The sequence below is a fragment of the Populus euphratica genome, unplaced genomic scaffold, assembly GCF_000495115.2.
Source record: "Populus euphratica unplaced genomic scaffold, PopEup_1.0 scaffold1.1, whole genome shotgun sequence".
In the NCBI taxonomy this organism is placed as follows: Eukaryota; Viridiplantae; Streptophyta; class Magnoliopsida; order Malpighiales; family Salicaceae; genus Populus; species Populus euphratica.
The window spans coordinates 3839580-3852065 of NW_011499845.1; the positions used below are offsets into that span (position 1 = coordinate 3839580).

General features: G+C 33.7%; 2 protein-coding genes across 2 annotated transcripts; one reads left to right on the plus strand and one right to left on the minus strand.

Annotated features, from left to right (window-relative positions):
• Positions 1 to 1790: 1790 nt before the first annotated feature.
• On the minus strand, positions 1791 to 3930 carry LOC105121900 (S-adenosylmethionine synthase 3). Its single transcript, XM_011020761.1, has 2 exons — positions 3821 to 3930; positions 1791 to 3306 (listed from the first exon to the last, which is right to left on the minus strand). Exon 2 carries the CDS (start codon positions 3294 to 3296, stop codon positions 2109 to 2111), a length of 1188 nt encoding a protein of 395 aa, XP_011019063.1. The 5' UTR covers positions 3297 to 3306; positions 3821 to 3930; the 3' UTR covers positions 1791 to 2108.
• A 4891-nt stretch (positions 3931 to 8821) lies between these two features.
• On the plus strand, positions 8822 to 10735 carry LOC105121909 (autophagy-related protein 8i-like). The gene is made up of 5 exons (XM_011020771.1): positions 8822 to 8992; positions 9096 to 9151; positions 9908 to 9960; positions 10209 to 10327; positions 10417 to 10735. The coding sequence occupies exons 1-5, from the start codon at positions 8824 to 8826 to the stop codon at positions 10503 to 10505; spliced, it is 486 nt and encodes a 161-aa protein (XP_011019073.1). The 5' UTR covers positions 8822 to 8823; the 3' UTR covers positions 10506 to 10735.
• The last annotated feature ends 1751 nt before the right edge of the window (positions 10736 to 12486 follow it).

Below are 12486 nucleotides of genomic sequence, written 5' to 3' on the forward strand. Positions count from 1 at the left end.
ATAATAGAATATTCATAAAATACAAAATATACAAGGATAAACTAGTAATGCAAACTACTAGGAGATTAGAAAAACTCATAAAATACAAAATATACAAGGATAAACTAATAATGCAAACTACTAGGAGATTAGAAAAACTTAACTTTGAAATAACCAGTAAATTATTAGTACTAAACTACTAGTGTGTTAGCATATATTCATTTCTAGGGTACAGTTTATTGTTTACTCCACTAATAATTTATTGTAATGAATATGAAATATTGAATTCAAAATGAAAAGTCATGGTTTGTAAATTCTTACCTGATGATTTTACACTCTTGTGGCTCTTTGTATAGATTCTTCTTCAAAATCCAAGCTAAAATTGTATATTGTTGAGAAGAAAAATAGCTAAAATTTCAAGTTATTTAGAAGATATGTGAATCAATCAATTATTTATATTTAAATAGATTTACTATAAAATATAACTAATTAATTAGTATTGGAAGAAAAATTGGGTGGTTAAAATAAAGTGGCGGCTGATGGCTATTAATTATTTTATATTGGAAGGAAAAGTGAGATACTAGATTTAGGTTTGTTGTAAAAGATACAGAAAATAGAATATAAATTTGTTGTAACAAATAGGGAAAGTGGGACAAGATTTGCTATGTAAAAATAAAAAAAAATAAAAATCATTAATTTTTATTTAACCTGAGCTACAGCCCTCCTTAGCCTTGTAAAAGGCTCCGCCCCTGTTCCGATCGGCGAGACATCTCATCCGAAGAAAAGTGCCGCTGTTGAAAGGATGGGTTTGACTCTGGCATCCGTCTGATTGTGGCTGAGCATCCACTAGAGTTTAGACAATTGAGGTGAAAATGCTTCTGCCATCAAACTGGTTTCCATGCATCAGTAGCCACCATGTTGGCATTCAAATTACGCTAAAATGAGACTTGACTGTCCATGCGAAACAAGTTCCAATGCATGTAAATCTGACCGAGACAAGCCGGGCCAATGAGAGCCACGTATGGTTCATTTTTCAAAGAGTAAGTTATTATCCAACACCTATGTTGTAACTGAAATAATTAGTTAATTACTTTGTTTAAAAAACCCTAAGCTGAGTCCCCATGCTTTCATCTTTACTATAACGGAAGTCTTTCTATTGATTAAACTGTTTTTTTGTCCATAATGGTCGTCATTTGTAATCAAATATTTGACACTCACCTACCATAGATTATTAAATATGTGTTTATTAAAAATAAGGCAATTTAGAAATTAAAAGAACAATAACAGTGAGCTATAATTTGCTCTAACAGTGAGCTATAATTAACAGTGAGCTATAATTTGAGCTATAATTTGCTCTAACAGTGAGCTATAATTTGCTCTAACAGTGAGCTATAATTTGCTCTTTTCTAAATGCTATAAAAGACTTGAGGCATTTTCTAGTTGACCCTATTTAAAGCGACACTGCAGCTCCATACTAGCAAGCAACAATGTCAAGACAGGCGGGTAAAAATATTTGAAGCATTGGTCCCGAGAAAACCCAACAAATATAACAAATAATCGAAACTGCATCACCTGCTACTACGAATAAGCTCACATCCACCGCCTCATCAGTGACAAGGACAGCAACTCATCAAAGCAATTAAGCATCCACAAAACGGAGAGGCATTCTTTCACCAATCACCGACACATGTTCGTGCACAAATGCTGTCAGGTGAGGTCGCGCCATATAAGTAGCCACAGCATATCAGTTTCAAAAGCGATTAACAGTCAGGCATATTATAAACGGACAAGATGATTTGTCACCGGCCAGATTCAACAAAAGCAACAAGTAAACATTGTATTGAATGGCGAAAAAAATCATATATTGCAGCTCTGCTGCCGTTCCCACTTCCTTACATGCATCATCATTAGCTCTTATCCACGCAGCAGTAACGGAAACATATGAGAATACCTCTTTTTTCAACTTGTTCTTTTCTCAGGTAACAATCGAACAACAATCTTCAAAAGAACACGTAAAATGATGAAAAAATAAAAAGAAGACAGTCTGAAAGGCAATAGGCAAACTGCCATAGCAGAGAGTTGCAGCTAATAGGCAAAATATCCGTACATTGGAAACTGATATAGAGACCTTAAGCTTGGACCTTATTGTCCCACTTGAGGGGCTTCACCACCTCCCATGTGAAGTCGGGGTCATCTCTGCCAAAGTGTCCATATGCTGCAGTCTTCAAGAACCTGTTATTGCCACCTCTCTTGAGGTCAAGATTGATGGAAATCATACCAGGTCTGAAATCAAAGCTCTCCTTCACAATCTGAAGGATCTCTTTGTCAGGAATCTTTCCAGTTCCATATGTGTCTACAAATACTGACAAAGGCTCAGGAACACCAATAGCATAGGAGACCTGAACAATGCACCTCCTAGCTAGCCCACTGGCAACAATACTCTTGGCGGCTTGCCTGACGATGTAAGCTCCACTCCTATCCACCTTGGTTGGGTCCTTTCCAGAGAAGGCACCACCACCATGAGCACCCCATCCACCATAAGTGTCAATAATGATCTTACGCCCAGTGAGACCAGCATCGCCATGAGGACCACCAATGACGAAACGGCCAGAAGGGTTAAGATGGAAGATAGTCTTCTCATCCAAGTACTTCTCAGGGATCACGGGCTTGATGACATGCTCCTTGAGATCAGCCGCAATCTCATCATTTGTCACAGTCTCATCATGTTGAGTAGAAATGAGAACAGTGTGGACACGGACAGGAACCATGGCTCCATTCTCATTGTAGTACTCAACAGTAACTTGGGTTTTTCCATCAGGCCTCAACCATGCGCAAGTTCCATTCTTACGAACCTCAGTGAGGCGAGCACCAAGCTTGGTAGCCAAAACGTGGCTCAAAGGCATCAATTCAGGGGTCTCGTCAGTGGCATAGCCAAACATATGGCCTTGATCACCAGCACCAATCTCTTCCGGCCTCTTGGAGAAATGGCCATGCACACCCTGAGCAATATCAGGACTTTGTTGCTCAATGTTAACTAGAACCTTGCAATTGTCGGCATCAAGACCCACATCATCAGATGTGAATCCAATGTTTCTGCAAGTATCACGCACAATCTTCTCGTAATCTACGTTAGCCTTGGTGGTGATCTCGCCAAAAACCATGACCATGTTGGTCTTAGTGCAAGTCTCGCATGCCACCTTGCTGTCAGGGTCTTGCGCCAAGCAAGCATCTAGTACGGCATCAGAGATCTGGTCACAGAGCTTATCTGGGTGTCCCTCGTTCACTGATTCAGATGTGAATAGGAAAGTCTCTGCCATTTCTTTCAAGCTGCACATAGCATACAAAAATTCCTCATTAAATTCCTCAAAACGGAACTAACACCACGCACACACATGAATAATTAATCTCTTTATTTTCAAATAATTTGAAGCCTCGTTGGTCCTTAAGCTTCACTAGCCCTCATAAAATCCCTCTCCTCCACGGTATAGACAGGATTCAATCCCGACAAGCTAAACCAACCAGCACCCACCACATAACATGAATTACTTAAATCTAAGTTCATTAAGAAAAGCATTCTCCCATAACATTAACTATTCAGATCTTAAAAAAAAAATCACCATTAACAACAGAGGACCACAATAACAATACTAGATCTAAAATTGGAATAATGATATGCATGGACATGACAAGTGCAACTGAAACCCAATTTTCAACCTATAAATTCCCAAAAGCTAACCACAATAACAACGAATCAAACCCACGAAAATATCCAGATCCAATAACCAAAGAACAAACATGAAAGAATCCAAAGACTCGGTGACTTAAAAGACAAGCTACCGACCTCGAGAGATTAGGAAGAAAGAGTGGAGTCGCTGCTCTGCTTGAAGGAAAATGCTGTTTCCTCTTCTTGTCAAGCTTAGCTATGCAATGCGAGTTTACAAGGAAAGGCAGAGGTGCTTATTTATAGGCAGGTGTGGCGTGGTCCCTGAAAACGTAATTTGGACTAGATTCATTCATTTATTTGTCATTTACACCTATTTTGGTGGATCCAATGGCTGATTTTTAGTTATTGTGTTTGATCTCAGCCCTTGGTAGTCCGGCTTTACGCGTCCGCCCATCTTTGATGGGCAGAGATCGTCGGTGGAGAGAGATAAATCACTTATGGTCCCCCATTTTTAAACATTAATCCAATAGTATCCTATTCTCTGTAATACACCAAACTAGGACTTTCTAGGTAATTAGAAAAACAATCAGCTTCATTTTTGTTAATTACTTGGAGATTTAAAATAAATAAATAAAACCCTTAAATATGATATTAAAATTTTATATAAAAAAATTTAGGAAGAAGAGACATGGCTTCCGCTAGCTTTTTATATTGATTGAGCCCCTCCATTACTATTTTGCTGGCTAAATGAGTTATTTATAAACATTAGAAATAATTATTTTTTGTTTGATTTTTATAAAAAAAGTAATTAAAATGGATTTTTTTTAAATTGAAACCTATTTAAATCTATGTATTTCGGTTGGTTTCGGTTATTTTAAAATAAAAATTTATTCAAATTGGTTTAACTTGATTTTTTCTAGTTTGTCTTAATTTTTTCTACTTGGCTAGGTTTTTTTTCTTTTGGCTCTGTTTTTCCCTTATTTGGCTAGGGTTTTTTTGGTTTTTCAGTTTGGGTTTAAATTGGTTTAATTTTTTTTATTTCAGACCTATAAAACTCAAACCAAACCGGTCAATTTTTAAAAAATTATAATCGGTTTTTTATAGTTCAGTCTTTTTTATTATTATTTTTCTAGTTTTCTTAGTTTAATTAATTTTTTAAAAAAATTTCACCCTAATAAACCTTGTGGTCCTACATGCAATGGTGAAAATTATCGGTGAACTAAAAACAAAAGATTTCATTTGATTAAATGTAAACAAGAAGGACTCTTTTGGCTAAATGTTTGCGGTTAGAGGGCAAAATCTGAAATTCGCGCACGTTGTAGGTAGGTTGGCCTGTCAAAAGACAAAAATAGGACGAGTTGAAGCTGTAGAAAAAAGTTACACGTAGGACACACCAACCCCAGGCTGTCGTAATGGTGGACCACTACTTGGACTGTATTTTTTTAATTAAAACCCGTTGCTCGGGGGCTCTTCTATTTTGACTCCTGAGCCCACCTTCTAGCCATCTTACCGACCCCTCCCCTATTTTCGCGAGTCAGTGAGGTTAAGATTTTCAGATTTCCTCGTGTTCTAATAAAAAATAGTTATTATTAAGCGTGAATTATAACTTAATTTCTATGATTTATTAAAATAAATTAATCAATAGTATCTTAATTAATTTCTATCATGTTTAATTTAAGTATATTTTCATTTTATCTCCTTTTTTTTATCTTTCTATTTCTTAACAAAAAAAAGTAATTTGAAAATATTATGGAGTACGGTAAAAAAAACAGTTATAAATGTATCTTAAAAACATGGAAATTAAACATTTAATTTTTAAAACCACGAGAATTGATTGATTTTTTTTATATATAAATTACATGAAAAAAGCTGTAACAATCTCTTATTATCATTCTAGGGGGTGTTTAAGAGTGAGCTTTAACATATTTTTTATTAAAATTAAAAAATAATTAAAAATAATTATTTTTAATATTTTTTTATTGTTTTTATGTATTGATATAGAAAATAATTTATTTTTAAGATAATATCAAAAACAATATTTTTTCAAATAAAAATCATTTTAAAAAACAAACATTACTACTTTCAAACAATCTCAGGATGTTTTGTTGGGTTTTTTTCTCTCTCTGGTGAAGGGATTGTAGAGAGTATATGTGCTGCTTCATTAATTTCATCATCTCCTTATTTTGTAGTGACTATTGATTTCTTGATCTCATTATTTTGTGATTTAATTTAAAAATTACAAATTCTTATTTTTGTCAAAAAGAGAGAGATATAGCTGAGTTACGAGGTTGGGTCAATTATAATAAGTTATACTTGTGTGCTTATTAATTAGTGCTTATCTTTGCTGGTACATGTAAATGTTTTATGTTTTTTTTTTTTCCGAGGTTCAAGTTAAAATATCCAGATTCTAGCAAGATCAGGCATGCTGGATACCATTATTACAAGTTCGATTATTTCTGTCGCAATAAAATTTTGTGCTGAACTGTGCGTTCTCAATGGCCCGGATGTGCTGTGATTTACTAAAATTTATATGCAATGCAGGAGATAGCAGGGGTGTTTTCATATATATATATATATATATATATATAAAAACTCCATGCCTGTTTACAATTTTAATGAGAAGTTACTATTAAGGATATCCCATGGATTAATTGTTAGCCCTACTCGGTGTCATAAAATATATAGTGTGTATATATATATATATATGAAATGTAATTTATAGGGTAATTTCATATATATATAAAAATTCTCTAAATTTGTTTCCAAGTTGCTTTCAGGATATCCCATGAATTAATTATTAACTCTGCTCAGTATCATATAATATACAGTATATTATCTTTTTCAGTATATCGTGGGAAGATGATGATGCTCCACGAAGGGACCTGTTCCTCCCTATATATATATATATATATAACTGAAAGTGGTAAATTAATTCTCTATGCACCTAGATATGCTATTATTTAGTATAATTACCGTTTTATTTTTTCAATAAAAAAATAATGAACTACTTATTAAAGGTAAATTATTTTTTCTTTAAAATTTATTTATCATCATGAGATTACTCAAGAATAAATTATTTTTTATTCTAATTTAAATATACAGTATAGAGACTCGATTACTTTTCAAAATTATTTTACATTTGATATTAATAAAAGATAATTTAGTTTGTTTATATTTAAAAAGCATTATATAAAAATTACAGTAAGATATTTTAAACTGGAATTAAAGTTTTTTTTTTTGTATTTTTAAATTGACTTTTAAGTGATTATAAAGTTGACTTAGGAATGAATTTACCATGATGCTTCGGCCCATCTTTAAACACTATTTTTCATGATAGCATGAAAATATCATGTTATAATTTTTTGATGTTGTGGTGTGTGTATATGGTGATGTGGTGGTTGGGTTCTTTTAATTTTTTTTCTCTTTCTTATTTTTTTTATTTTTAAAATATAAAGATGTCATATTTATTTATTTACTGCATGTAATTTGATCTTTATTGTTTTGATTATAATTTTTATTTTATTTTATTTTCAACTCCATCTCTTATCATTTGATATTATTTAAATTTTATATTAAATTTGATCTTTATTTATTTTTTTTATACCTTTTTTCCAATTGAATATTGTTTTCAATTTCATCTCTTGAAATTTAAATTAAATTATTTTTATATCAAATTTGGTCTCCATTCTTTTATTTTTTATTTCTTTTGTTTTGAATCCCTTTGTATAATGTTTTTTTCTTTAATTTCACCAATCATCATTTAATTAGTTTAAAATGTTGTTTTGTTATTTGTTAGGGTCTATTTTCTATAAAATTAGTCTCAGATATATGAGTAGGGTCATATGTTTTGAAGATTAACACATGCTAACTTTGATCTTTTTCCAAGTGTTCTTTTTAATTTTTTTTTAATTTTATCATTTAACATTTAATTTATTGACAATTGATTTTTATGCTTTTTTTTAAAAAAAATTCTCTATATAAATTTATCTTAATAATGTGTTTATAGTTACAAGGCTAACAGATTAATATACGATTACTTGAATAATTTTTTTGTTTTAATTAAAAATATTTTAGTTTACTTTTTTAATAATAATTAAATTTTATAATTTTATATAGTTTGTTTTCACGATATTACCTTAGTATCATAATTAGGTTAGAGATTTGACATATTAATCCAATATTTTTTTATTTGTATCATTAAGCTTAAAAAACTTATTAAATACAGTTAAGTTAATAAATCTTTTATTTTTATATTTAAAAAATACTAATGTCACTTTGACTTTTCTTTTTCATTGAAAAAAAAAATTGAATCAACAATGTGGTCAAATTCTAAAACTTCAACTTCTTCGAAACTCAGCACTAAATCAAATCAAGGGTCAACACTTAAATGGATCCATCACCCTAAAAAATTAAAATTGTCGAGATAAATATCGGAGCAAAGAATGAATTAGAAGATATCGTCAACGTTCAAAATTATATATATGTGTGTGTGTGTGTGTGACAAGTGTACTTATGAATAAGAATCAAATGCTCGGGTGTTAAACATGTAATATAAATCTAATCAAGAGAGAACAAGGACATAATGACTTTCTAAACTTGTCTGGTCTTTCTTGGTGGACGATAGTTTTCCTCAGATGGGCTGGTGACTTTGAAGTTGGGTTTGGATGCCACGTCCAATCACTCACCAAACTACTAATTTTTATCTTTCTTCTCCCATTCTTCTGTTTCTTAAAAAGAAAAGAAAAGAAAAAAAACATGAAACAAAAGAAAAGAATTAGTTTCCGAATTAATTTTGAAGGATAAGGACTAATTAGTTATTTTTTAAAATTAGAGATAATATTCAATTTACTATGAAAAATTAAAAATACTAATTGTAATCGAATCCCAAATAATGATTTTTTTTCTTAAAATCAAAATCTAAATAACAACATGAAAAAGCAAATTCATTTACAGTTTACGATCTAAACCACTGCCCAGAGGAAGGTGCACGTACACGAACCGTGGAATCTCAACGGCTGGCCTATCCATGCATCATTTGTTGGGCCTGGCTCAGCTTAGCAGGCCCAAGTTATGAAGGCCCACCCATTGCCACCGTTCCTGAAACAACGACATAACAACTAGTTGCCTTGCCGTGCCCTTTGTTAATCTTTGAGACCGACATCTTACGTGTCTTTTCGCAAATGACAGCAACCAGCTTACACAGAACTGTTTATTCTATTACAATTGCAAGACCACCACCTCCTCTGTCTTACGAAACCATCATCATTTTCAACTCCACCAAATTGTCTCATCACCAACACAACAAATCCATGGGAAAGGTCAAGTCTTTTAAGCAGGAATCCACATTTGGTTAGTTTCTTTTTCCTTTTTTATTTTTGTTTCTCAAAGTGCATATATATCTTGCTGGTTTCGTATTGGTTGATATTGACCTGAGTTTGTTTGTTGTGAATAGAGCATAGACTTGGAGAATCAAAGAATATCATTGTCAAATACCCAGATCGAGTTCCTGTAAGTCTCCCCTCTCTTTCTATCATATTGTTTTGTATTCCTTCGATTTTGAACTGTCATTTTGATTGGTTTATGTAATTGTTTCTCTGGTTTTCTCGCTGTAAGTTCAAATTTATTTTTGACAATTTAGTGGTATATCGGCTTCATCTTTTTCTCTCTCTTTATCTGGGTAGTTTCGGGGGACCTGTCTTATTTGACAAATAGAATGTGTAGCCCAAGACCTGATCTAGGAGGGGCGGGTTTAGTCTTGATGAATGAAAGTTAACCCCACCAAAGAAAGAAAAGATTATACAATTGGAATCTGAAAACAAACCTGAAAAATCCAATATAGTTGGAAATTCCTCATTTTGACCTGGATGTGCAAGTTTTTCTGCTTATATTGATGTTTCCTGTGGAAAAATATGTTTTCTTGTTTGTAACTATTATTTCAAGTGTTAATGATGGATTTTTCATAGCTAAGCTGGCTGCTCTCTTAAGGGAATCAAAAGCCTAGTGAATGTTGTTGGTTTTAATTGTCCAGTGCAAAAGAAGTATTTTTTAAATTCTGGTTAGAATGATGTACCTAATGCAAGTTACCTAACCTTGCCAACTAAGCCAAAGCATGATTGTTGGGCAAGCCAGGCAAAATCTCACTTCACCAATGTAATTTAAATAGAAATATCAATCTTAGAGTCTTCTTATTTCTTTCTTTATTTCTTTTTCTTTTTTTTTTTTAAAAAAACATCGCAGCTCATCAGTATTTTCTCTGATTTTTAGGTGATTATTGAAAGATATTCAAGGACGGACCTGCCAGAAATGGAAAAGAGAAAGTATGTTTATCTCTTCTCTTTGCAATATACAAAGTTTCAGTTGTTAAATCTGAAAATAAATAAATAAATAAATAAAAGAAAAGGAAAAAGAAAAAACTATCACTGCCATGTCAATCTTACACATATCCATGTACTGATTTCCAGTCCTGGTGACACTCTTTGAGCTATAGATTCCTTAAGTTCGTAACCGCATTTTTAGCCAGTATATTGTTGTAAGATTCCAATCCTTATTTTTCTCGTTTTTTCAGATACTTGGTTCCCCGAGATATGACTATCGGGCAATTCATCCACATTTTAAGTAGTAGACTAGAGTTAACTCCTGGAAAGGCTCTGTTCATTTTTGTGAAGAACACGTTGCCTCAAACAGGTAAAATTGAACATTTGATTGATCTCGACACTGTAGCTTATACACAGCCTTCTTATAGGAACCTGCTAACTTGTGCTATTTATTTACAGCAAGTCAAATGGATTTAATCTATGAATCTTACAAGGACGATGACGGATTTCTGTACATGTGCTACAGCAGCGAAAAAACCTTTGGCTAAGCTGTATCATGCGTTCTCTTGAATACTTCATTTCTGTCTTTGTAAGTATCAAATAATTCTCCGTGGACATGCCTGTATGGCTCAAAGCCAAACCATGTAAATAAGTGTTCATACGATTCCTTCTGTAAATTATGACGTACTGTAAAGTGCATCAGACTAATGCAGGAGTGTTATATGATTCCTTGTGTAAATTATATGACGTTCTGTAAAGTATACCAAACCTTCTTTTAGACTTCTGTGGCCGAATGGATCCTGTGACCAATGTAAACTTCTACTTTACGATTCGTATGGAAACTGCATGAACATAAACATCACCATGTCCTCAACTTTCGCTGGTGGAAAGATTATTGGATAATGTTTTTTTAAATCCGAACATGGTTTGGTAAACAAGAGAATTGCAGGTAACACGCGCTGATATCACCAAGAATAAGCGTGTCGTATTAGAAACAGCAATGTACAACATCAAAAGTATCGTTTGGTAATGAAATCAAGGTTTAAAACTCTGAAAAACGGAACATCTGCTGGCCCCAAACATCATCGTTTCCTTGGCTCTGGGACAATGCCACCCCTTCATTTTGATCGAACAATTTTGATTATGATTCAACAATTTCATCTCTGCCATAGCTACCAGAACATCACCGAACTGATGCCAATTGTGTACACTCATGACAGTCCAATGGAAGGTCTTTGATTCTGCATGAAAGTCTTTGCTAGACTTTGTGGTGCTTAACTGCAATCTCATTGCCGAACCGTATTGCTTTCTACAGATGCTTTTCTGAACTGCATCAACTGCAAATTTCTCTTTGATTGCCCTTCCCGGAACATAAAAAATTCTTTCGTCCTTTTCTCATCTGAACAATTTCTCATTGAACTGACATTGTAGGTTGCAAGAAGTTCTTTCTGCTTTGTTGAATCAGGACAGAGTCTAGCCAGATCAGGAACAAGACGACACAAACCAAATTGCCGCCCACGGGCGCCCATTGGACCCAGGCAGAATTCTCTAGATATGCACCTGAGAGTATTATATCTTTCTCCGTCAAATTCTAGAGCAGGCTCCACCGAAGACTGGTTTTCCGATGGAATCCCTTCCATTGTTTGCCAACGATGGGCTGCTTGAGTGAAACTTGCGCTTCAGCAATGCAGCCATAAGGGGGTAAGAGGAATTGTCAACTGTTCCGGCGCATTTGGAACTGACGATGAACCAGTTGTAGAGGATGAAGAAACGTTAGGCCCAGAAAGTTTCGTATGCACTAAACTTGCATTACTAGATAGCACAGGCTTTTTGCTTACTGCTGGCCCGCTCAGGGCAGAAACTTGGTATTTAGACACGCTCCACGGTTCACCAAGCATAGCTTGGAGAATCAGCAGAGAGCTCTGGTCTATGAAGAACTGAATTCAGAGCCCGAGATGATCTTGGAGCCACTACATTTTGTCCTGAGTGGAGCGTGGTTGCATTCCTGTCCTGGCTGAGTCCAGGATCAGTGACTACTTGTATAAACCCGAGAAATAAATGTTTGAGTAAATTGCAAACTAAATAAATTGGAAATAAAGGTGAAGAAGTCTTTTAATTTGTTACATTTTGTCCTGAGTGAAGCGTGGTTGCATTCCTGTCCTGGCTGAGTCCAGGATCAGTGACTACTTGTATAAACCCGAGAAATAAATGTTTGAGTAAATTGCAAACTAAATAAATTGGAAATAAAGGTGAAGAAGTCTTTTAATTTGTTACATTTTGTCCTGAGTGAAGCGTGGTTGCATTCCTGTCCTGGCTGAGTCCAGGATCAGTGACTACTTTGTAAACCGGAGAAATAAATGTTTGTGTAAATTGCAAACTAAATAAATTGAAAATAAAGGTGAAGAAGTCTTTTAATTTGTTCTTGTCAAATTAAGAGAGAAAAATCAAAATTTCAAGAATTCATTCAAGATTAAGAGTTTATAAGTAGAATAAATACTTGTAGGCAAGAAATGTTTGTGTAAATTGCAA

Bases quoted from the DNA above. Each gene is read 5' to 3' on its own strand.
- LOC105121900 (XM_011020761.1), bottom strand. From the start codon at position 3,296: ATGGCAGAGACTTTCCTATTCACATCTGAATCAGTGAACGAGGGACAC.
- LOC105121909 (XM_011020771.1), top strand. From the start codon at position 8,824: ATGACAGCAACCAGCTTACACAGAACTGTTTATTCTATTACAATTGCA. The intron at 9,152-9,907 runs GTAAGTCTCCCC...TCTGATTTTTAG, and splicing joins AATACCCAGATCGAGTTCCT to GTGATTATTGAAAGATATTC. The intron at 10,328-10,416 runs GTAAAATTGAAC...ATTTATTTACAG, and splicing joins GAACACGTTGCCTCAAACAG to CAAGTCAAATGGATTTAATC.